This window comes from Odontesthes bonariensis, chromosome 8, assembly GCF_027942865.1.
Source record: "Odontesthes bonariensis isolate fOdoBon6 chromosome 8, fOdoBon6.hap1, whole genome shotgun sequence".
NCBI classification, from domain to species: Eukaryota; Metazoa; Chordata; class Actinopteri; order Atheriniformes; family Atherinopsidae; genus Odontesthes; species Odontesthes bonariensis.
In genome coordinates, this window is record NC_134513.1 from 17,894,857 (window position 1) to 17,921,119 (window position 26,263).

Genomic DNA, 26,263 nt, shown 5'->3' on the forward strand with positions numbered 1-26,263 from the left:
TAAACTTGAAAAAAATATATAATAATATAGGGGATTAAAAGTCGGTCGAAGCTCCGAGCTGGTAGGTGGCAGTAATGCAGCTTTACGCTGGTAGCCACACGCCATAAAAACGGAAAAATAAGAACCTTGTTCAAGGGATTTTTTTTTTTTTATCCCCAAGATGGCGTCAACGCAGTTAACAGACGAGGAGCTTTTTTCCCAATTGAAGTACTTTGGTTATTCTCCAGGACCAGTCACCGAAAACACTCGCCCGGTGTATTTGAAAAAATTGAAGAAGTTTCGTGAAGAGCAAAAACAGCGAGGGTGCAAACCAGGTAAAGCCCGTGGCAGCGGGGCCATTACTAGCACTACTAGCAGTAAGTACACGGCGGTAACCAGGCCAGTTAGACATGACGTCACGCACCCGAGCTCTAGCAGGAGACCGGGCCGGAAGTCCTCCGTCCTCGGCTTCAGCTCCGACGAGTCTGACGCTGAAATTCCACTGAAAAGAAAGGGCCTTGGTCACAGTGGGGGGTCAAACCAAGGCACTGGTTGTCAACAACAACCGAAGACAAAACCGGTTTCACCGCTGACTGATGCTATCAAGAGGCAACGTGACGCCGGGACTACTCTGAATATCAATTCATCCCCGGCTCCAGACGGACAGAGAAATGTCTCGTTGAGTTGGGGAGTTGTTGAGAGTTCTCGGCATTACGACGAATCGGGGGACGAGGATGGCTGCGAGGAAGAACTGAAGAATTCACGCTCTGTAAATGGTCGCGGGGCGTCTCGCCTGAACACTACAAAACTAGCCGGAGAGTACTCAGACTCTGACGAGGAAGTTGTGGGCCCTGGCGCCAGAGCTCGACAGCGGAATAGATTGGAACCTCGACGCGGCCACAAGATTGAGCCGTTTTCTACTCGTGTAGACGATTCCGGGTTCCACATCGGAGAGAAAAACTGTGCGGCTTACACGCCGGGGACTCGAAACATGATGGGAAGCCGAGGGGAGGATGAAGAGGAAGATGAATCAAAGGGAAGGAACTTCAACTCAGCGGGTGACCCGCGGAGCCACAGGTTCCCCTTAAAATCCTACGTGTCCCTCATTGAGGACCACGGAGGAAAGGCCGGGAAAAACAACCACGTTTACGGGGAAGACGGAACACTTAGAAGTAATAGCACAAGTACGTTCAGCATTGGGCTGAGACCGCGCTTCTCCGGCTACAGCAGCCCGTCACAGATTTACAAGGGCAACCACTCGAATCACACCTCCGCTCCAAACCACTCTTGCAGTCAGGCAGTGCTGAATAAAAAGCTATCAGTACCCGAGGATGAGTTGCTTCTGCAGTTTAAAAGGGAAGAAGTAGCCTCCTCTGGTAGCTTTAGCGCCCATTATCTGTCCATGTTCCTGCTCACGGCAGCCTGCCTCTTCTTTCTGCTGCTCGGCCTAATGTATCTCAGGATGAGGGGCTCTGGATCTTCTGAGGTGGATGGCGTCAGTAAGTATCTCAACAAGATGTGCTATTTCAGCTTTGCCTGATGTAAATGCAGTGTGCAGGGCAGAATGGGCTCCATAGTTTTGGCATTCAGTTTGACAAGTAGAGGATTTGCCTGTAGGTGGTCACACTTTCGGCACCCTGTATTTTCCTCTTAAATGAATCACAGTTATTGTTGTGGTTGTTGTTATCATTATTATATATTTTTGTAATTGCAGTTTCTTGAAGCCTAACTACTTTTGCATATTGGGACATATTTGTACTGCACATCTTAAGGCGTTTATTGCTCAGTTTTGTGCAGATATCAGAAATAATGGCAATAACACGAGTTATTTACTTTTTTTAAATCAGTACTCTCTTTATTATTATTATTATTATTATATTGCTTTATTGTTCCAATCGCAATCAAACTTGGAATATATCGTGTTTTGATTACCTGAAAACTGTCCAGATGGTTAATTTGATGTGCTTTCAGATGGATAATTTAATTCTAATTTATTTATTTGATCTCATGAGGGACATTGTTTTTCTCACAAAAGTGCATTAAACTATGTACACAGCATTGAGAAGTTCCTCCACATGTTGCCACAAAAAAAAGCTCTGACCAGTGGCAATGTTGACCAGAAGCGTTTTTAGGATCTTGAAACATTGAGGGCTTAGCCCAGCCCAGAGATATTTAGACTTTTTTTTTTTTTTTTTAACTTGAAAGTTGACTTGATAGGTATGTTTAAGTTATTTAAGAATAAGACACCGTACTGTCTGAAGGTTGCTGTCAGGTGTTTAGGTAGCCTATTAATATGCTTTATCGTTTGCTGGCAGTACTTTGTTCAGTTTTTAAACTTGACTAATTCTGATCAGTTGTTCTTCTGTTGTTTTAAAAGGCTAGTTTTGCATTGTTGCAAACGGAGTTCCCTCTGACTTTCTTATACTCTCCCCTTCTTCACCTCTTGCTCTGTTCTGTTGCTCCCCTCTCCTGTCTTGATCATCAAAGGGATGAACGAAGTATATACCAAACAACTTCTAAATAATTCTGATGGTTAAATGTAATGATTGAACATCAGCTATAGCAAATACCTTTTTTTTTTTTTTTTTTTTTTTTTTGTTTGTTTTAAGAAAAAAAAAAAAAGCAAATTAATAATGTACTGCCTCGTGTGGTGGGGGCCAATTAGCCATCAGTTAGCTCACAGTTCCAAATGGGCTGACAGTCATAACATTGCAACACTACAGGTTGCCAGCAACAGGCCAATGCTGAATGGAGCAACAGATTCAGTCAGCAGTCTTTGGTTGCAGTATTTATTACTGACCACAGTGAAATCGGTGAATTCTGTGCCCTCTCAATACACGTAATCTGGTGTGTTACCTCAGCATCACCCATCATCATAAGCATATCTTGATCAAATAGATATACATAATCTTTTAATAACAGTAATTTGTATATAAACAAGACTACACAGATATACGCTTAAGGTGTTTTTAATACTTTTAGAGATGACATTAGGTCCGCTGTGAATACAGCAGCAACATACAGCTTATATATTTACAACATATGTCAGCATTGATTGTATGTTTCCAAATTTTGTTTGACCCAACTAACCGTAAAAAATCATCGAGAACAATTGTTTTAGAATGGCAGGATAACAGAGTGAGGGGAGCAACGGTGCCGCTGCTGAAGGCTGAGGATTACTCTGAGCAACTATAATAATGGAATTAATTAAAATTTGATCAAGCATTTTGGATATCGGGCTTAGCTTATGATAAAAACCTTTTGAGAAGTACAGTCTTCTTTACATACTTGAACAAGTGTCTGAGGCCGCTTTGCATCCAGACTCGGCTGCTGCAGCATAAGGAGGCAAATCTTCCTCCATCTCAACTCGCCTAGCTAGGTGGATGGATGTAGTGGGAGAAATGATCTGCTGTCATTGGTTCTTAGGGATAGATTAAATTGGTTAGAAAGAAGAAATGAACCAATCATTTAAAGGAGTATTGCCATTTTTCAGCATGTGGTTATAGACAAATATTTCATCCTGACACCTGCCAAGTGTTTGATTTAAAAATAACTGCCCCTCTCCAAACAGTTCTCTTTTTATATCTGGGGCAATTAAAAAAACATACAGGGTTGGCTATTCAAAAAAGCCCCCTATGGCCGTGGCTAACGACGCCCTTGGTGTGGACTAACTTCTAACTGGAGCCTCTGGGACATTAGCAATAGATAGTGGGGTTATGGGATGAGAACTTAGTGGGTTTGGTTCTCCTTCTACAGACGCCATCAAATTCCATTAGGGTTGGTATCTGGGATGTTTGGAGGTAAGGTGAACTGCTCAGACTCTTTGTCAAGTTTTTTTTTTTAGCCTTTTATGAACAGTTTTTGTGGGGCCTTGGTCGATTTATGAACACGGAGTTAAGGTTTCAGTTGAAACTGATTTATTTATTTAAATTTTTTTTTTAAGTCGCTTAACTCTGATCCATAATTAGAATGAATATGTTTTGTGTCTACAACTTGTCAAAGAACCATAATTTCCAAGTAATATGAAGAAATAAAGGGTGGTTCAATACTATATAATAATTAAGCCATAATTCAAGCCACATGATCTGTTTTAGTATTTGTACTGTTTAAATATCTGACCAAATTAGATGTTACAAATTTAAAAAAAGTTAAAAAAAAAACAATACAATTCCAAGGTATGGGAGGGGGAATAACAAGTATACAAATTAGGGGTGGGCATTCGATTAAGTTTTCTTAATCGATCGTCTGGAGAATTAACGATCAATTTTCGAATAATCACTTAAAACCTGTATTAATTAAAATACATTATTTAACTTTTTATATATTAAGAACACAATGAAATTACAAAATACAGCGTGTTTTTCCTCGATGAGATCTTTATTACGAGAAGAACAACTCTTGTGGCAGTTTAAACTGACGTTGAATGGTTAAACTTGAAGATGTGTTCTGCGGTGCTCTAAAGCAGAGAAGCCTGCAGCTGGGAGCCGACGCTTTTAAACACAATTGACCCTTGTTTGTTCCAAAATAATAATAATACTAAAAATCCTGTTAAACAATAACTTGACCAAAAACATAATAATACTTAGGTCTGACAGGTTTTGTCAAAATGTAACTCAAAAACTATCCGAAAGGCACCGAGTCTAAATAGGCGAGAGAGAGATAGCCTACCTAACAATTAATTAGGCTACTTAACAAATAAAAATAACTAGTAGGCCTAAGTCACATACAACTTCAGCACCAGTCTACTAATTTTTTGTTGATAGAGATAAGCATGTTAAAGGAGAAGTTAGTTGGTTTTTTTTTTAAAACCTGGACCTTATTTCTGCCATTAAATACGTTAATCTACTCTTCGATAACGGTTTGGTGAAAGTTGGCGTCCTTCGGAAGATATTTAGATTACTCGAGATCCGTGTATAGGACAATACAGCCTCTAAATAAGGCATTATCTGTCTTTATTTCACCAATACTTTAAAGATGAACTGAAACGAATGTTCATCTATCATTCAAATTAAATTTTTGTCTTTTTCTAAAACCATCAATCGAACTTGAACTAAATATTCCGGGCATAACTTGTTAAAACAACCATTTAAAAGTGTGAATTATGTGGCCTTTGGAGCGAAATTGGCCACGTGACCGTGACGTCATAGGGTTGACTCCCTTATTTGCTAGTATGGCTGGCTGCGAAAATAACATACATTTGATGGACCTATATCTCATAAAGGAACCAAAATTCTGATACAAACATCAGCAGGTCGAAAGAACACACCTCTAACATTATGTGGAAAAACCTTCGTTGAATTTAAGCCACACAAATCAATTTAATATCTATATTGTAGAGGCTCTCTGCACCTCCCGTATGGGTAATGGAAATTAAAGAAAGTTACCATTTTCGGCACAGGATCGGCGGGCACAAAACAGCCATCGCTCCTACTACACGCTGATTATTATTATTAAGATGTTATCAATCAAATGACACTATAGTGTATGTTTGCTGTGGTAAACTGGAAAAGATTTGAACATGCCGGTTTCGCAGATATGGCATTCTGCTGCGCTGTCTTTGACACGTTGAAACCTAACGAAGGGGCACTTTGAAATCCAGCCACTTAAAAAAAACGTATGTGATAATAACATGGTTTTAATGTAAGCTTAAAAAACAATGGCGTGGATTAACGGGTCGGAGATCCTCCAGTGCGCGGCCCCAGTGCGGATCCTCACGGGTCGGCGGCAGGAAGATGGGCACCCGGCCTCGGCACGACTGGCAGCAGCCATCGGTAGGACTGATCCACGGAGCCTCGGATGTCGTAGCCGGCGCAATCACCGGAGAGACCAGACAGCAGATGGCGAGCGTTGTTGGTGGAGGGCAAAGCCAGGTGGGCTTTCAGCCGGCATATTACTCCACCTCTTTCCACGTCTTCTGCGACGGCTGTTGTGTTGTAACCGACCAGGTAGATGCCATAGGTAAGAGGGTACAGACGCCAAAACAGGTGGCGGTGGCTTTGTCTGATCGTTGACGTGATCGATATTATGTCCACAGAATCTCTGATTTTCAAGAGACTCAGGCGATCATGCATCAGTAGCGATGAAAACGATAAAAACTTGACAAAACACAAAAGCTAGCAGAGGTAGACGGCCAGCCACTCACAACGTCGCCAAATTCTAGCTGGATATGTGTGCAGAGCGAGCAGTCCCCTGCTTCCGAGCAGCAAACACCGTAACAGGTGCAGCTATCGGCAGGCGGCAGCAGGCAGTGATACGATCCACCGTGCTCTTATCTTTGCCTTCTCCTTGTCAGCCTCAGTTCCAGTATTTTTTAGTTTGGGAAACATGTGCAGAGAGATGTCTTCAGTGAAGCTGCTATTTTTGCAACTAACACCATTTGGCCCTCCAGCAACACAATATTTTCCACCGTGCTTTGATGTCTTAGCCATAGACGCCGCCATTACAGTTAGACGACTAGAACTTCTGTGTCAACCCTATGACGTCACGCATAAAAAAATGAATTCACACAAAAAGACAAAATGTGGCTCCTTTTGAGCCCGTTTTAACATGACTTCCCGGATAAATTATTATCCAGACAATATCTCATTTTAATCGCAAGGCTTGGAACCTTTAGAATCAGCAGCAAAAACTGTGAAATTCCAACAATTAAAATTTGTTTCATAAGTCCTTTAAGCCGAATGAATGAACACGTACTATTGCACTGTTGGCTCAGAGCTGCCAGTGTTGCTATTGGGGGGCTTATGGGGGCTTTCGACATATGCGTCAAGTGGGATGACGTCATCGATCTCTCCATTTTTATTTATATATTTTTTATCCATGAATGGCATTGTCTCCAAAAGGTATGAGCGGGCATGCATGGCTCTCTAAACCAATCAAGTTTGTTTCCTCGTCATGAACAACCCATTCAACTATACTACGTAGTTGCGCTGCCCAATAGTATAACTTCAAATTAGGCAAGCTAAGACCGCCTTTTCCCTTTGGGCTAAATAGCAACTTCGTTCCAATTCTAGGCTTTCGCTTTTGCCAAAATAAAACCGGAAATCACCAGCGCCTCTCGCCTCTCTGAAGTCGCCCTGAATGATGGCGCTGACCTCTGCTGGATTCAGCTGTTGATTCTTTTTAATCACCTCTCTGACTTTCTTCCTTTTCCTCTGCAGGTCAGGCGAGTAATCATGGTCAAAATAAATCGTATGCTCTTGGAACTGAACATTTCTCTGCTTCCAAGCCTGCAGCAGCACCTTTAGTTTCTCACTAAAGTCCAGAAACCGAACTATAATGGATCTCGAGTTTAAAGTCGACTTCTCCTTGAAACTCTACAGAAAGTCTGTTAAAAAAGATACCATGTCATCTTTCTCCGTGCCCTCCGGAACTCCGTACATCCTGATGTTGTTGCGGCGGAGTCTGTTTTCCGTGTCATCACATTTGTCAGTGAAATTAGCCTCTCTCTGCAACTGATAGCCCAGCGCTTGCCGTATTATACTTCTTTCTTCCATTGTACTCACTCTGTTCGGTCGGTCAATCTAGTCGGTCTAGCCTCAGTTCGTTGTTTTAATTCCTCCATGGATGATTCCACTCGGTAGAGAGAGGTTTTCAAGTCCCGAAAGGAGTCACTCTTCTCCTGTCGGAAGTTTCCTCAGCTCCACCAGCATCGCCAATTCCCCGCCAGTATCGCTGGCTGATTTCAGCGGTGTAGCTTCGGTTAACATTAGCTGCTTGGAAGCTGTTATAACGCTGTCATTTCTGCCAACTTTCATATCTTTCTTGCCTGTTTTCTGACTTGAACTCATTCCTTTTGCGACTTTTTTCCTGCAGCGTGGTACTCATTTATCGTTTTTTTGTTATTTTATTGGATATTTATAAACTGGTCTAGTGGAGCTGTGAGTACGCATCTGTCTACTCATTAGCGTCACCCGGAAGTCCTTTTTGCAATTATAAACCATTATCAGCCTAACAGGCACATTGGCTGTGTTCGAAACCACATACTTCTCCTACTACTCATACTGACTTTTTCCCCGAATGCATACTAGATTTGCCGAAATGTTGGGTATGCATCATGAGGTTACTACTCTTACTGAAACTACCCAAGATGCAACGTAACTCGACTTCGCCGATAGTCATTTCCTGTCAAAACGGCAGTTTCAAGCTAGCTACAACGAGGGTAGATTCACTTCCTGTTTTCAAAACAAAAGCACCAATTGTATCGTAATGGCTTTCTCTATGATAAAAGGCAACGGGTTTTTTATTTTGTGAAAATAACCGGAAGTGCGTTGCTCACTGCGGCTAGCTTTAGTGGCGCCGAATCCTTCGGAACAAAATTGTAAATAGCCGGTATTTTGTCAGATTTTCAACACGTTGGGGATCTAAACGACTACTTTCTCGCCTGAAAATGTTTCAAATGTTGCTAAAGTTTACAGAGTTTAGAGCTTAAGCAAAATCAGCTTCAGGCCGGCTGATTTCGGCTCGGGCAGGAGCGAAATGCATTGTGGGTAAACGCTCTGCATACTGTCTGATCGATGAGTATGTAGTATGCGGTTTCGAACACAGCCGCTGTGTAATGTAAACAAAAAGGCGATGGATGTGAGGAGTTGAAATTATTGACAGATAAAGAGCAGGTGCTGTTCTTGGTTTCTGTATAATTTATTTACATTAGACACTGTCAAAACATGACTGAGTACTGTTGGACAGCCTTGTTAATTATTAATTTGATAGCACGATCAATCAGATTTCTCTAAACAGTTCATCAAATGCCAAGTTAACCCACCACTGCTGTGCGCTCATCTCTATCTGACTGCAGCAGTTTATAATTGAGCAATGTTGAGAGTGATATGTCAGCTGCTGTGGTGGAAATTTTAGTAAGACACAGAGTCGGTTATTTTCTGAGGCGATAAGAGGCTTTGCAAGAGAGAACAACACAGTACAAGGTACAGAGCTGCTCTGACCACTGAGACGAAAACAATTCGGTTATAATGCACATTGTCGCGTCTTGCTCCTCGGGTATAGTTGAGCGTTCTTATCTCGTCTACCTTTCCTCCCTAGCTACAGTCAAGGTTGCACAGACACAGCTGCAAGAACCAGCTTCATTTCTATCCTCCTTAAAGAGTACTTTGATCATATAACCAGCACACCGTGTTCTCGGGAGGAAAGAAAACAGGATATGTTGGGGTTTTTTTGTGGCAAGGTCATCTGCAGGTTCTACACAGTAACACTTAATACAATGCATATAAGAATTTATTTTCCATTACACAGCTTTAGCAGGAAGGGCTTTAGAATTGATGGAAATGATAAATTTAGGTCATTAAGAGCTTTTTCTGCTGTTTAGCTAAGTGCTATCGGTTACAGATGTAAAAAAGCATGTAAACCCATCTCTTGCTCTTGGTTGGCTTTTGGATACTGTAATGAACAGTATTGTGCATTCTTGCACTATTATAGTATTTATGTGGATAAGCGGAGGTGGAAAGCTATATATGGGAAGTCCGCTCAAGTTTCTCTGCAGGCACCTTTTGAGGCAGGTTAGTACTTCGAGAGCAAAAGGGGCATGACGATGCTGAGAGGAGATGCTATCTTTGTGCATGGCTCTGTTTAGATACTGAAGTCCTTTTCCTATTTTAGATGTGGTTCATTGATGAGAAAGAAAGATATCCTCGTTCACCCACCGCACAGTATTACCATCTGTTTTGGTAATTCATGACAACGGGCGACTCAGTTGTTGGGTGCTTACATGTCAAGTCGTTGGAATGGAATAGGCTCAGATAGACAACAGTCGTGCAGTAGAGTGGCGTGTTTCGTGATGCCAACTTGCCCATACATACATATCAAGACCGTTTTTCCTTTATAACCACCTCCCTTGCTGTCACATTGGCATTTCAGCAATGGATCAACTTCAACCCCCCCCCCATAGAACTTTACTTTTTCAACCGCTCTCATCCACTATTCTTTTAACACAGTGATACTCACTATTTTTTTTCACAAGAGCCACATTGGCAGAGCAAAATCAAGGGAAGAGCCACTTTTACGACAACATACTAAGTCCCCTTTTGCAAATATGCATTTCTACATATAAAACATCCCACAAAAAAGAAACAACACAGCCAATACATTTTCAATTAAGACCACATTTACCTTTAATACTGGGATGAGCGGAAGCTGGCATACATGTCCTTGACTTTCTTCATGTTGTATTTGTGGTTTGTTGTTGTAATCATAGTGAGACATTCAAGATGGGCATGGTTCTTGTGCTGGTTTTTGCCCTTTCTTAATTAAAAACCGATCCATTGTGCCTGCATCTCGCGCTGGCTAAAGGAGCTAGCGTGCTCTGCAGTCAAGTGTGACGGTGGTTTAAGCGGGCTGCGTTGCCAGGTTTAACAGAGCCCCCTTTAGGAAACACCATTAAGCCTTAATTAATACTTAATAAAAATACTTAATACTGTGCAGTATTCGCTGTAGGTTATTTGAAAAAAAATGTATTGTTATTGTTACCATATTGTTATAAGCTACTATGCGGGTGCGAGCCACCAATTAAAACTTGAGGAGCCGCGCAATAAGTTTCTCTGTTCTAACACAATGCTTCATGTTTGTTAGCTTGATAGTATTTTTTTTTTTAATTTATTTATTTTTTTTTTTTTTATGGCAAAACAAGAGGTTTAGGAAAGCTTTCAGAAAACTTAAAGGGTTTTTTGTAGTGCTGCATTTTCTCTCCTGACAAACGGAAGAGAATGTGTGAAGAAGGTGTTCTCAGTTGAGGTAAACATTCCATTTTTCTCACGTTGATAACAACTGTGCTAAGGCCATTGTGTAATTAAACCCTCACAATTATAACTGTGAAAATGTATTAAATTAATATTTTTAGCAGCTTCCATCCACTGCAATGCTTGGCACCATTATTAAAGCGATGTGACATTATTAGACTATTGCATTCACACTGTGGTTCTTTCTCACATTCATGTTTTATTCACGTCTTAATGATTTGTGAGAAACATTTATGTGAAAGTGACCATTATGTGAAAGACTGAATGCCAAAGCTTTAACATATAGACGAAGCCATCAAAGTTGTGTATCTCTTGCATAAAAAGAGCTTAACACATTGATGGAGCTTAAGGAGATGACCAGTATAGAGGATAAAGAGAGGGATAAATCGCATCACTGCGTAAAGTGACAAAATGCAAATAGAATAGTAAAATAATATTTTCCCCCAATCTGTAAACCCCCCCCCCATTTCAAACAGCTAATTCTGAAAGATGAATGTATTTTTGGTAAGTTTGGCTCTTCAGTTTGCCCCTCCCTTGGTTGGTCGTTAAACCACAATCGGATTAGAAGCAACATAATCCATTTTATGTAATAGACAACAAAATTGTATGGCCTTAAGATACTTTTAACCAAGACTTTTTGGATGCATTTTCATACAAATATGAGTTGTAGGTGAATCTCTTATTTCTCACAGTATAACTTATTTATATGTCTGGTTTGACAGTCCTGTTTGTGTGCACAAGTGATATATTTCACAACATATATATATATATAGCAGTGGTGCAGAGAGAAGTCACTGTTGCCATGGAGGCGCAACGCACTGTTTGTGACTTGTACATCCTAAGTATGAGTCCAGTGTTTGTGGAGTTGACTCGTACAACAGAACTTTTGTCCATGGTAGTAAAAGTTTTTAGAAGGCCCTCGTTTTTCATTTCAGACAAGCGGATTTGGCTATTTATCAAGTCAGACAAAAACTTGATGTTTTGGGTTCTTTGTTGTTTTGGTTGGTGCACTTCAAAACTGGTCACAAGCACATAGTTTTGATGTTTGCAAACTTCTTTAGTGTCGCTTTAAGCCTGATGCTGTGTTTATGACGCATCAACTTTTTTTGATAGACTTATGGGCAAATACAATGCTTCACAATTTTAAGAGCTTAAGGTTAAACCATTGAAGGAAACTGACAAATAATTTTATTTTATTTTTTATGGACAGTGAAGTTCTCTCTCAAAGCTCAGGGTTTTGAAGGTCATTTTAGATTAAAAGTTTACATTAAGTTGCCTTCACCATCCATTTTATATATAGAAAGTCAACATTATGCTTTCTTGAAACGTGAACAGTTGAGGGGACACAGGCACTGTCAATGTGTGTCCTTAAGGTTCTCTGTTAACAATATAATTCAAAGCCCTGTATAGCAATCTGAAGAAGGGTCCACTATTTACTAACATCCAGGGTCACATTTAGGCCTAAAGGTTCACAGAAGTATTTAAATGAATCTGGCTACTAAATGGATATGCAAAGCAGCTCAGTATTGTGTCACGAGTTAAATTGGATTAATTACATAATGAAGTGTATACATAGCACTGCTTATGTTGTTTATTATCCTAACCCAATTACAAAAGCTTCTTCACAAATGCAGTTAATATGGGAAAATATCAAAGTTTTGAGTTGAGTTGATTTAAGCAATGCTTCTAAATTTGTACTGAACCAGCGTAACTAATAGATAAAGTGGTAGGGGTCAGTGTGGTTCATGTGCAGGGACTGACTCGCATAAGATGTAAACAAATATCGAGTCGGCTTGTAAATGGCCTAGTTTTCTCCTCTATTAATACACTTTGCGGTTTCATATGTGATGTGTATTGTATGCAGTGTTGTTTAACGACCATGCTCTTTTTCTTTTTTTCTTTCTTTACAGTTAAGAGCCACCCATTTGGCAGTGACTTTGACTCCTTATATGTAAGTATAGATTTCACCCTTCTGACATCCTTCCCTTTTTTTTTTATTCTTTGGACTGCAAGGTTTTTAATAAATATGTAAGGCACACAAATGACAACGCGTACATGGCAATCTAATGGGGCATAATTAATGTAATTAATGGAATGTGATTCTTACTGCCTCTGCTATTTGCTTTTATTGTACAGTCTGCATTTATGGAAAGTGTTGCAAAGAGCAGTCGGTGCTTATGAAGGTCGCCCATGGTACTGCACAGAGCGACATTCACAATGTCTTCTGAGGACACAAACTGAAAAACTCATTTGAGTGCAAGGGGATATTATGGGGATGGATTATGAATCAATCAAGAGTATAGATTAAGGCTTTTATGTAGGGCTGGGCGAGTTAACTCATAATTATCGCATTAACTCATTAATTATTTAACGCCAAAAAATATTTTATTGCGCATTCGCTCAGGTTTTATTATTTATTTTATTTATGTACAAGTCTGTTGCTCACAGGCTTTTATTTTGTAAAAGTCTGTTGCTGTCTGCTGTGGAACCGGAAAAGAAAGTAATCAGCGGATCCACCAAACATGGAGAAGGATACGGAACTTTTACTCGGCCATTTTCATTTTAAAGTTCTTCCAACCGGCGGAGTCGACAGAACCAAAGTCATCTGTAAACACTGCCAAGTTGAATTGTCTTCTCACTATTGTAGTTCCAGTCTAAAATATCACTTAAAGGCAAAAACACACAACTGATAGCAGCAAGTCATTCAAGGAAACAGACAGTGGAGCGAGGCTTCTACATAAAAACTACAGAAAGATGCTGATGTTAAAAGTGTGTTTGCACAACAAATGTTATGGCACTTTCATTTATATGGCAGCACATTTAAAATAAAACTAAATGCTAAAAGCTATACACTACTTTTGAATAAATCTTTTGGATTTTGCGTACAAATGCGATTAATCGCGATTAATCAGGGAAATCATATGATTAATTAGATTAAAAATTTGAATCGTAGCTCAGCCCTACTTTTATCTCATCTGACGAGAGTTGGACTCTACGTGCAAAGTTGTTATGAGCACTCCTACAAGATATTTGCCAAACTTCTATATACTGAAAGTCTGTTGCAAATTCGGATTTGGTCTAGTAATGTCTCCCAGCATAGACGTACGCACACAAATGAAAGTTGTGACAATCAGCTTCTAGTGCCCATGACAAGGGGATACTTGTTTTAGAAGAAAATTGAGCAGGGAAGAGTTTGGTTGTATAGAGTAATGCAGAGTCGAACCATACCAAAATGGAAAAATGCCACCACTTATAATAAAAAGCCATTTTAAACCTTCAATGCTTTCCAATAATTAGATGGCAGCTGAGTATTTGCCAACTATTGCGCCCTCTTGTGCTCTCCTTAACAATTTTTAACGTCAGCCCTATTTGGTAACATTTATGTTTCAATTTTTCCATTAGTGGATTGAATGTTCAGGGGAATTGTTTTTCTTCTGCTTATGGTCTGCTTTTCAGAGAAATGCAACAGGTTATTCATTTAGATAGATGGTAGACGGGTCATGATTTTAGATTAGAATGCTGCCACACAAGAACTAAAGAAGAACAAATACTATAAAATTGTTAGCTTGTTCCCAGTGAAAATCCAATCCCCCTTCAGCGTCACTTTCTAAACTTAGTCTAAGTTTGTCTGAGTGGCACATATTGTTGGCCAGCATTGCTCTCTCCATCTGTGTCATAGATTTGTGGGAATAAAAATGTGAGAAATGGCACCTTATTTGCGACTAATCACTTTTATCAGATTCATGAAGCCATTGATATTTTGTATATAATGTCTGAAAATGGCCTTGGTATTGGATTGGACTGGTATATGCACTTCTGTTTGTTTTTATGTCAACTAATTATTTACATTTGCAGGACAAGGCAGAAAAAGATGTCATCTTAAAGCTGCTCCTCAGTCTTCACGACCACTTGGCCATCATCGCTGGTAGCTATAGTCCTCCTGCTGAGCATTAGGCTATTTCAGTGTTGTAACACAAAAGCATTATTTGTCTGTGTCTCCAGGTTGATTGTAACAACCAAACACTTATATAGCAGTATAAGTGAGTCACTACACTGTACTGAAATTGAGTTTCAAACCAGCACTGGTCTTAAAGTTAGTTTGAACTATAGTGGCTTTGACATTTAAACACCTAAACATTAATCTTGTTATTTATTAAGAAAGTATTCATGTTTTGGATTGAGAAAAGAAACTACATTGTTCGAGGATCCAGAGAGATCCTCAGTTTGATGGACGGGGTAGAAACGGATATCAGTGCTGAAATAGATATTGAGTGACAGATATATATATATATATATATACGCATAATAATGTTTTGCTTATTGAAATTACATTGTATTGTAATTACATTGAATATAGACTGTTATATTGAAATTAAGATGATAGCATCTCTTTGTGCCTCTCCTGTCAACATCTATGCTAATCGGTTTAGAAATTGGATACCAAGACATCTCATATTCATACAATACAAGAAGTCAGTGAGCAGAGGCGTGCTCTGTCTTATCAGTGATGGTTTCACATTGTGATTTCAGGCCAGCATGACTGTGGAGACCATCAGCATCTTAACAGGAGTCTATCCATGGATGAGGCCTCTGCATATTTACTGGTAAGTCCACACAACAAACATGGATTGCTGTTTCAATCCAAAATAAAGAAACGAGTAAATGCTTTGATAAATAAATATGCCCATGGCATAAATAAGTACATGACTAAGTTAATACAAATTAAAACATTTGATAAAATGTTAATACTTTGATGTAGAACATCAATGGACCTCTGTTTCCTAAATGTTTTCTGTTTCTCTTGACTCTTAATTTCTTTTGGCATGTTAATTAGTTGCAGACAATTGTTCGCTGCGACCATGCAACTTATCAAATTTACATTTCAGACTGGTTTAATAGAAGTACAAAACGGACAAAAAACAAAGCTGCAAAATGCATGAGATTTAGAGTAGCAAGCAAAATTAGCTTTCAACATAACTTTTTATCAAGCAATTGGCAAAGTTGGCGTGTATTTTTCTGTATTCGAGATCAGAAAAATGGATATTTCTCTGATCAGTGTTATTTGTGCCACATGTCTGTTTAAGGGCCAAAATCGTGAGTTTAAGGAATTTCTTTATACTTCTCTGGAGTGGATCATCCGGGCAGGCCAGGATGTTGGTATAAGGTAATAAATGACATAAGTGTTAACAACATGTAGTGAATGACATTAGATATGCGTGCACTGTAGCAGTGGGTCCTACAAGGGCAAATTATCTGCCTGATGCTGAGATGATACCGCATCTTATCTTCATCATTAAGTCAGACAGTTATCAACTGTCTAGTCGGGGGACTGAATGTTTTGTTTTGTTTTTTTTTTAAGATGTACACCAGAGTTGAAAGGGCAAAGAAATAAATTGATATATTATTATGAAATAAAAGTCCCCTAAAATAGATAAGTTGTCTATTGAAAATGTACTTTTTTTTCCTTCATTTATGTTTATTACAGGGTCGTTTAGTGAATTTAACTTTCACACACACACACACACAGGTTTACGTTTCCTCCCGATGTTCTATAAGCTACATGATGACAATTTTAGAAAGGTTTAAAAACACACCATGGGGCATGTTTCCAGGAAGCTGCACTGCTGAAATTACAACAGAAACTTTAAATAATTTTTTTCAAGTGCCATGATAACAGGAACGTTGCCTCCATGTTGTTTTTTTTTTTTTTTTTGTTAGTTCAGGGTACAGAGTATTTATTTGATAGATTTATCGCTGAATAAAGCGACATTGCATTTTGGTTCAATTTGGCTATAAAAATCCCAACATTTGATCAGTGTTTAAATGCACTGATCGATTTAAGATTTTGATTTTCTGTCACTTTAAAAAAAAAAAATGTAAACAATCTGACATCTATTTCACATCAGTTAAGTGCTTTAAGTTAGTTTACATTGTCAGACATCAACATAAACCCAATACTTCTTTCTGGTGACACTTGATTCTAATATTGCTGTTAGGAAATCATCAGGGAAAAAATTATTTAAAGGATGGAAGTATTTACAGACAATTGAATCCAAAAATAAACCAGAGCAGGTTATGTGTTCAGGTTAACATGGTAGTTAAAGCCAGGTTAAAAGAGCCACCTTTTTTTGACACCGACTCACTAATTCCTATGACATTGATCTTGCTTTGTGGTACGCCACTCTGTGAATTTGCAGGCTGACTGGGCAGGTACCCGATGAACCTGTGACTGACGTGTCTGAGATCTCACGGCTGGAGTCCACACATCCCAGGATGCCCTTCATATGCCGCTTTCGCCGAGCCTTCCTCGCGGTCATTAGCAAAGTCCTCCTCGTTGGAGTTGGTGAGTAGACCACATTATGAAAGCAAACAATAGCAGGACTGTGGAGTGTCGGCAGCCCTTAGTGTCGACTCCTGCCAGAGTCACTAATTGGTACTGAATGGTACCGATGGCTGACATGATGGAAAGCAGAATAGAAATCTGCTTAAGACATAAGAAAAAGAAAGCAAAATAAACTCTTGTGTTGGAACGGATACCAGAGAGTAACCCAGGTAGCTCTAGGCCAGAAACATGCTGCAGAAACCAACAGGTCACAAGAGGAAAGTGAGCACTAAGCATTAATTGAAGTAGATTTGAGTTGAGGTGCAGGCATGTAAGTTGGTGCTTTAGAATCTTAACCGCCATGAGAAAATCAGAAAGTAACATTTGTTCGTCTATTCTTGGTAAAATGATTGTTTTTGCTTCTCTTCATTTATCAATGTGATGCCTCAAATCATCAGTTAGTTTATGAATGGTCCCTCCCTGAATAGCATGTGAAACGGGCCGAAGATGCATTTATCTTAATTCTTCTCAAGAAAAAACTTTTACTGTGCTCTGAACAGGGAAGATTTTATGTTTTGGGGTCGCAGGTATACACCGTCTTGCTTTATTTTCAAGATTTCTCAAGTTTTATATGAGTATTAGTAGTTGCAGAATCATTAATGGTGGGTCTGGGTCTTTATCTTTTGCTTTCAATCATTGTGCCTACCACGTCAGATCACCCAGTAAAAAATAAATGTAATTATTACAAAAACCTTGGGGGGTCTCTTAGTAGGTGTGCGGCCCACTAACCTCTTAACATGTGGCTATCAACAGTAGGTAACTTTCATTAAGTACTTGCACAAACCATTGGACAATTCCATTACCATAGGTAATTACTTGGGCTCTTGGCTTACATTTCCACACTTGTTTATCTGTCAGATGCCCAGATAGTTGGCAAAGTTGCCTCGTTCTAGGCTCATGCATTTTTGTATGCCTCTCTATAACATCAGTTATAGGTTGGGGTCTTCTTAAATTCAAGAGCTTGGGACTTCTTCATATACTACATGCAATGATGATTCTGCCCTGGATGTGAAGTGTAGTTTCTGCAAAGTAGTTTTTTGATGAACTATGTTTGAACCAGTCAATCTTGTCTCTGTGTAGTGGTTGGCTTTGTGTGGGGCGTGGTCTGCTACATCAAATATCGCTGGAAAAGAGAAGAGGAGGAGACCAGGCAAATGTATGACATGGTGGAGAGGATCATTGGTAAGGAACTCCGCACAAATTAGTTTTGTTTTCTATACCAAGATGTACCCCCCACCTACATGTATCGGGACAAAATACACCGAGGGATCTGTGAAAACAAATATCCTTTAGGATCAACTATGTTGTTGTTCAGATGTATTGAGAAACCATGGTGAGGCTTGCCAGGAAAACCAGGACCTGCAGCCCTACCTGCCAATCCCTCACGTCAGAGATTCCCTGGTCCACCCACAGGAGCGGTGAGTGCAAACAGTGCTTCAGCTTGAGATTTTGAGTTTTATATGTATATATATATTTTTTTTTTGTATTTTTAATCTCTGTACATCAGAGACAAGTAACACATAAATTCCACTTGAGACTTTGTTCTCTAGACTTTGTAAAAAGTAAAGCAACTATTGTCAACCACTGAATAGTTGTAACTGATTAACAAAAGGTAATTTTTTTTTTAATTTTTTTTTTTGCTTTAATCATTGTGTCCTTTGTTGCAACTATGGTGTGAATAGAGTTAAATGCTTGAAGGGGAAGTTCGTTTTTTTAAACCTGGACCTTATTTCTGGCATAAGATGCGTTCATCTACTCACTAATAACGGTTTGGTGAAAGTCAGCGTCCTTCGGAAGATATTTGGATTAATCGAGATCCAGTGTTTCCCGCAGGAAATTGCTTAGTCAAGGTGGTGAGTCGTTGGCCAGGGGGGTGGGGGGGTTTACTTGGAATGGGCCGGGGGTGGGGGTTGGGGGGGGGGGGGGGGGTGTCTGTTAGAGCATTACCGAAGCTGTTTAAGAGCTGTAACACTTTTTTATTTACATTATTAACTATTTACATTAACAACCAGTAGGTGTCGCAATTCAATGTTATCAATGCTGTCTTTAATGTCTGAGCCTGGCAAAGCATTATTACTTCGGTTTAAAAATTATTCTTATAGGAAGCTTTCTACACATGCGTGTAGTGGGATGACGCCATCAACGCGCGCCAGTCATTCATTCGGCTTAAAGTATTAAGCAAACGAACATGTCACAAACTTGAGAGCTGTGCACTTTGTACAACATTTTTATGAACTAATTTATCACTGTTTAGTATAATGTGACCCCCTGGCATTGTATTGTATTACCTTATTGTTCTGTGTTTTCACTAATTGTAACGTCTGACTTTTCAATAAAGTTTGCTTTATAAATAAATAAATCAATTTAAAAAATAAATAAATCGATACTCGCGGCTGAAAAATCTATACTTTATCGGGAAACGAAATATCGATATATTTCGCTGAAAATGGACCTTAAGATGAAAAGGGACATTTGAGACAAATTTTACATTTGGATTCCATTAACTCCATTAATCTTTGGTCAAGAATATGTGTCAGAAGTGTTATTGTTTTACAGGAAGAAAATGAAGAAGATTTGGGAGCGAGCCGTTCGCTTTCTTTCAGCCAACGAGTCTAGAATTCGAACCGAGACTCAAAGGATCGGTGGAGCAGATTTTCTGGTTTGGAGGTGGATCCAGCCTTCCCTCAGTTGTGATAAAACCAACTCGATGCCCTCGAAAGTTTGGCAAGGAAAAGGTAATGCACACCACGGGCATTCATTTCGAAACTCAAATTAGAGCACAGCCACCTTTTTGAAACCTAAAATAACACAAGTGACACAAGTTGGAATTATTCGCTGTCGCATTAACAGATTGGTATGATTAGGTAGGTGTACATGATCTGATATTTTTCAGGGTTTGATATTACAGTTGTCGCCCCACAATGGTAAAACTTTGTTACACATTTGGCAAATATTACTGGATACTCTATTCAGGCGTATCCTCTGCAGCACTGTCAACCGAAACAGTAACTGACAGGAAGACCAGAAGAGTAGGAGAAAGAGGCAAGAAAGAGAGTAGGTGCATGGCAGATGACTGACATGTAGTTCTTATTACAGGAAGGTTAAGGTCATGGGTCATTAAGCTCCCACTGTAGGTACCGTTTGGAACCCCACAGATTGCGTAATTTGAACTGAATTTCTAATCCAAAAGGCAAACTGTCACACTGGCTCTCCAACTACCTCCTGTCACCAGTGCTGGATTTGATATGGAATAACCCCTGAACTAGTAATTAAACCACAGCTCCTTTATTGTTTCCCCTCTCACTTTTATGACCTCTGGGCAAATGTCCCCCAGCAAGCAACAAGCTTGAGGCAAAAGCCCAAATATCTGCATTACTTGTAGCAAGAGCTTACCTGAGATTCTGTTTGGTCAGTTAATATTTATAGTTGGCATTAAACACCTGCTTGATAAGTCCCTCAAATTGTATCTAAACTGGATTTTGGGGCCATCTCTCCCAAGTAAAGCAACGGTAGAATGAGTTTAACGGTTACTATATTCATCATCAGAATCATAGGCTTTTTTTTATCTTTTTTTATTTTTTATTTGAGAGAATGAGTATTGATCAAAGTTATTCAACATACATATTTTTCTTATTTTCTTCCCCCCACCCCACCATGCTTTATATACAAAAAAAAAAGCTGAATAATAAAAAAAAAAACAGTGAGTGAAAAGTACACCCCAAGAGTTACACTAGAAAAAAAGTTACAGACATGAAAATATACAAGATTAAAATAATGAAAAAGACAATAATGATACAAAATAAAATAAAGAAAAATTGGATATTCAGGAGAGTACCAGTAGGCTATTTGCTTTCTTTAATTGTCACTACACAGGTCTTCTGAGGTCTCTGAGTCTTCATTCCCGTTTACTTTTCAATCATGTGGGAGGGCTTCAAGCTTCTCAAAATAAGATAAAAGTGGGGCCCAAGTTTAGAATCATAGGCATTTTAAGTCTAGCTCATCAGTGAGCTGATGATGGGATCAACAGCGAACCAGCATAGAGCAAGTGTCCACAACTGAGCTGATGGTAGTTGGCTTCTGACAGTTTCTTTTTTTCTTTTTTTTTGCTTGTTTTTGTTTAACCTGACAACATTCAAGTATTTTTTTCTTGGATTGGTTTCAAACATCACCAAACGTGAGGAAATGTATGTAAAGCCTCCCATTCATGTGGTTTCTGTTCTTACTTGATAACTATGATCGCCGTGTCCACATGGAACTCACACCAGCATTCCATGCTACAGCTGACTCATTTAAGACAAGTTTATTCAAATGCATAGTTTATGTATGTCACAAACAAAAATAACAGAACCCACCAATATACAGTCTAGTTGCCAAGGTGAAACCACTTGAACAGTAACACGATCACTTTCTGAGTTTTCCTGAGTGTCGGCATCTTCTTCTTTTTTTTTTTTTTTTTTCAGAGTAGAAAACCAGTGTATTTGATTAAACCACAATGCAGTACTTATCAATTTCATATTCTCAAGCAAATCTGAGATGAACCCAAGTTTGAATTTATAGTCATCAGTGACTGACATCAAGGTTTGCCTTTGTCTGGGCAAATGGAAGGAATCTGGCAAGTTATACATTATTATTTTTATTTTTTATTTTCAGCTTTCCCTCTGGACCGGAGGAATTCACCTCCCAACAGTCTTACTCCATGCCTAAAGATAAGAAATATGTTTGACCCAATCATGTGAGTACATATATATTTCTTTTTTTTTTTTTTTTTTGTTCAGTATTACTTTTTGCTCATTTTTTTTTTTTTTTTTGTGTGTGTATTTCTGTTTTTTAAGGGAGGTTGGGGAGAACTGGGATTTAGCCATCAATGAAGCCATCCTGGAGAAGTGCAGTGACAATGATGGCATTGTCCATATTGCTGTTGACAAGAACTCACGGGAGGTACGGTTTGTCCTTTGAGTGAAACGTGCAGTTTATCCTAAATGCTGTTTGCTGTAGGGAGTTTCTTTACAATGAGCCTCCTTTTGTCTCCGCAGGGATGTGTATATGTGAAGTGTCTTTCTGCAGAGCACTCTGGGAAAGCCTTCAAAGCCCTTCATGGCTCCTGGTTTGATGGTAAATTACACACATACATACATATATATTTGCAGTAACCAAAAAAAAAGAATAGGTACCTTTTTAATGACTATGCGTTTTCAATGCTGGTGATACGTAAGGCATTTAAAAAATATATTTTATTGCAATCATACTTATACTTTTCATTCCTTTCAAAAAAAAAAACCCCACTAAAATAGAAATTTAGTCCGTGATGCAACTGGAAACCCATGAATGTCCTTTTCCTGCAGCTCACAGAAAGTCTGCCAGTCTTTCACACACAAATGGTGCCATGCTACTTCTGAACTTACTGTCCTACAGCCATGTCCCTGCTGTCCTCGTGTGTCCAGACAGACTTTTCACTTGAAATACACACCAGTCTTTGCAGGGCTTTGAAAACTTGCCTCAACAGAAAGCCTCTCGGTTTTGAGTTTAGATAAGTTCTGAGAAGTTGTGAACAGGTATTCAGCTCACGGACTATTTGCACAGCCACACAGAGAAAGGTAGGGATATGGCTTTAGAATTTAAACGGGTTTAACCAGCACCCACCCAATTTCTCATAGACTAAAAGAAATGCAATCTCAGTAAGGTTTAGCTGTCAGTTTAGCTGTTTAGCTAAACCTCTCCTCTTTTCCCCAAGACTTCACTTTTCTATTGTCTCGTTCCTTGCTGTTCTATTTACTCAATGTGTGTTCTCATTTGAAATTTATGAGCTCTGAGATGTGCATGGAAGGGTTTTTCTTAACTGTTCAGAATTGCTCCCATGCAGGTGCCCATACAACGCACGTGAATGTGCGTGCTTCTTGATATTGTGATAGTTTTCCTTTTTATGATGATAAGAAGAAGAAAAAGACCGTTGGAACAAAGAGTTGGAGTGCTTGAGAAATTTACGTTCTTCTGTATCATTATTTAGTGATAGATTCTGATATATATCGGTGATGATGTTTGTATTTGAAAATGATTTAAAAAATGCAATCAAACCTAAAATATATTAAAATTTTTTTGTTAGATTGGGACTTAATTGCCACTCTGTCATAGTACATCCCATGCTTTGTTTCCTTCCAAGTATTTTATTTATCTTAACACACGAAACCCTCCTAACATGAAATGTCCCCAGATGTTTACCTTAAAACACACACACTGATGTTACATTAAAGGGATAGTTTGCCTCTTTTGACATGAAGCTGTATGACATTCCATATTAGCAATATTATTTATGAACATTGACTTACCCCCTGCTGCATCCTGTGAGCCGAGTTCCAGCCTCGTTTTGGCGTTGACGAAGGTAGTCCGGCTAGTTGGCTGGGGTCCTGAAAATAAAGCGTTTTGCTTTTTAAAACAAAATGCGTTCAAAAGAGTAATACATTTGTATCACAAAATCGTTCTCCAGGAAAAAGTCAGACCTCACAATCGTTTGGCACTATTTTCTCTCCCTTCGTATCACTAAGGGCTGTGTAGACCGTGCAGACCGAGCAGTAAACACTGTAACAGGTGCTGCTATCGCTAGGTGGCAGCACGCAGTGATACCAAGGAAGAGAAAATAGCGCCAAGCGATTGTGAGGCTAACGTTTCTTTCTAACGATTTTGTGATGCAAATGTATTACTCTTTTGAACGCATATTGTTTTGAGAAGCAAAACGCTTTATTTTTGTGGCCCCAGCAAACTAGCCGGACAACCTTCGTCAACGCCAAAACGAGGCTGGAACTCGGCTCACAGGACGCAGCAGGGGGTAAGTCAATGTTCATAAATGATATTGCTAATATGGGATGTCATACAGCTTCATGTCAAAAGAGGACACAAATCATAAACATTTTACAGAAGAAAAGGTCACTATCTCATATATGAAGAGACCATGTGTTTAACTTTGAGTTTTGCAAAAAAAAAAAAAAGTTAAAACAAATACTGAAAACATTGCAGCTCAAATTTGCAACCATATTTATTTTATTTTTTTATTCTGAGCGTGTGATTCATGTATGTTGTTGGTTCTACCTTTTTGTTTGACAGGTAAGCTGGTGACGGTGAAATATCTGCGTTTGGACCGGTACCATCAGCGCTTCCCACAGGCTCAGGGCTGCAGCTCGCCCTTGAGGGCCTCCAGCCTCCACCAGAACATGACGAACACCACGAACGCCACTCCTTGCCAGCAGCAGCAGCAGCAGCAGCACCACGGCTCAGCCAACTCTTCAGGCTTTGCATGAGACGACCATTTCCTGTACATTAACATTCTGCTGTACCCTCCCAGCATCACAGCACTTTTTCTGCTGTCGCTCAGTCACTGTTTTACAACACGGAAGACTTCAGTTTTTGTCATGGGAAAATGTATGTAAGATTATTATTTTTTTTTTTCCTTTTTTCTTTTGTCAGTCTTTTTTTTCCAATACAGCGTATTTGCAAGAAAAGCTGTTCAGTGGTTGCAGTGTTTTTCTATAATCTTTATATTTCAAATGTTACGGAATTTAAAAACTTAAGTAAAGTTTCTCGCGAGTATTTAAAATGTGTGCATAGACCTTGATCTTCCCTCCTTTTCCTCTATAGTTTAACTAATGCCACAGTGGAGCTCATTTTGGATATTGTATGGAAAAATGGCTGCAATATATTCAACTGTAGTCCTATATGTAAGCTTCCAGTGCTACACTTAAAAAACATTTCTGAAGTAGTTCAACCTGTTAATGATGACCATTACCGAGGGAAATGTGGAAGATGGGAATATAAATCCAGTTTCTGCTATGAGTACATGTGATTTGAAGCACAAGCTCGATTGCATCGTATGCATTGAAAGTTTACCTTGAGGGCACATTTTTCATGCATGTCACTTAAACGTAGCAGTGTACATGTGTATTCTTAAGGTAAACGCGGAATGCCAGAGAAGGACTATTTCGACATTCTGGCTAGAAGAAAAGAGCCTTTACCCCCTCTTTCTTTCTTTCTTTTTTTTTTTTTGTAGTCATATCATTGTGGGTCAAAATTGAGCTTGTGAGAAACTTGACACGATCTCTGTTTCAGTTATCTGAAGCCTTCTCCAGATTTAGTCCACTATATTGCCACGTTATAATTAATGCTATCCTTAATAAATTTGTTTACCTCTTTAAACTTGGGTCATTTATGGTGTTTTGTCCTCATTGAATTCCTTTTCGGAACATTTTTAATTCACGGTATTTATTGTCTCTCGGTGCACATGACCTGATCAGGAGCGCACAGGAGGTCGGGATGTTTCATGTATAATTTTACAATGTGCTTCTCACACTTTGGTTGGTGATACATGTTTCTAGTCATGGTTGCACCCATTTGTGTCACTACTACTTTTTTTTATTGTAAAGGCCTCCTATAAAGATGCTAACACTTTTGTTTTTTTTCTTTTTTTTGGTCAAAAGGGGCAAAGTGAACTTGTTAAAAACGTTTGCGACACTAATTTCAAACACATCCCCATCCACTGCAAGCACTGGAGGCTGACTAAGCTTAGGGATTCCTGTTTGCATCTGTGTTTTTTATATATAACAGCTGTGTATTCCTGAAACACAATGCAAGTAGTTATGCATATTTCGATTTGATGCGGTGAGTTTAAAATCTGGATTCACTTCTTGCGGTGTAAAATTGTACAAAAACGGTGCACATTTCACGTGTTCAAAGGCTGCAGCTACAGTTTGCAGCAGATGATCTGATTGTGCCTTAAATTTGTGCTTTTGGTTCATACATATACATATATAGATATATATATATATATATGTGTGTGTGTATGAATGTGGTTTTTTTTTCTTATTTTTTTATTGGAGAATGTACCAAATTAAAGAAATTGTTTAAAAGGTGAGTAAAGCCTGGGCGTAGTTCTTAGTTGGACATCTTCAAAGTTGGTATTTTGTAGCAATTTCCTTTGATATTAAACCAAAAGCTTCTATTTATTCTTGTTTCTTTTGTTTTTAACGAGGGTGATGTATTATCGTTAAGTCACTACACGTGTTCTATATGTTCTAAAACTGTTTTTCCATCGATGATTGACCTTACATTTTGCTTTGTAATAATTGTTAGGACATGTAAGACATCAAAATAAAGTGAACACTTTAAGAAACGA

The 26,263-nt window shown here is 39.0% G+C and overlaps 1 protein-coding gene across 1 annotated transcript; it reads left to right on the plus strand.

The window, feature by feature from the left end:
* The first annotated feature begins 129 nt into the window (after window positions 1-129).
* Window positions 130-26,263, plus strand: lemd3 (LEM domain containing 3). The gene is made up of 13 exons (XM_075471986.1): window positions 130-1,478; window positions 12,635-12,675; window positions 14,580-14,649; window positions 15,255-15,328; window positions 15,809-15,888; window positions 16,922-17,067; window positions 18,187-18,288; window positions 18,422-18,524; window positions 19,663-19,841; window positions 21,757-21,838; window positions 21,939-22,044; window positions 22,140-22,218; window positions 24,202-26,263. Exons 1-13 carry the CDS (start codon window positions 161-163, stop codon window positions 24,393-24,395), a joined length of 2,574 nt encoding a protein of 857 aa, XP_075328101.1. The 5' UTR covers window positions 130-160; the 3' UTR covers window positions 24,396-26,263.

Coding starts and splice junctions, on each gene's coding strand:
- lemd3 (XM_075471986.1), top strand. CDS start 161: ATGGCGTCAACGCAGTTAACAGACGAGGAGCTTTTTTCCCAATTGAAG. Junction 1,479..12,634: donor TTCTGAGGTGGATGGCGTCA/GTAAGTATCTCA, acceptor CTTTCTTTACAG/TTAAGAGCCACCCATTTGGC. Junction 18,289..18,421: donor CATGGTGGAGAGGATCATTG/GTAAGGAACTCC, acceptor GTTGTTGTTCAG/ATGTATTGAGAAACCATGGT.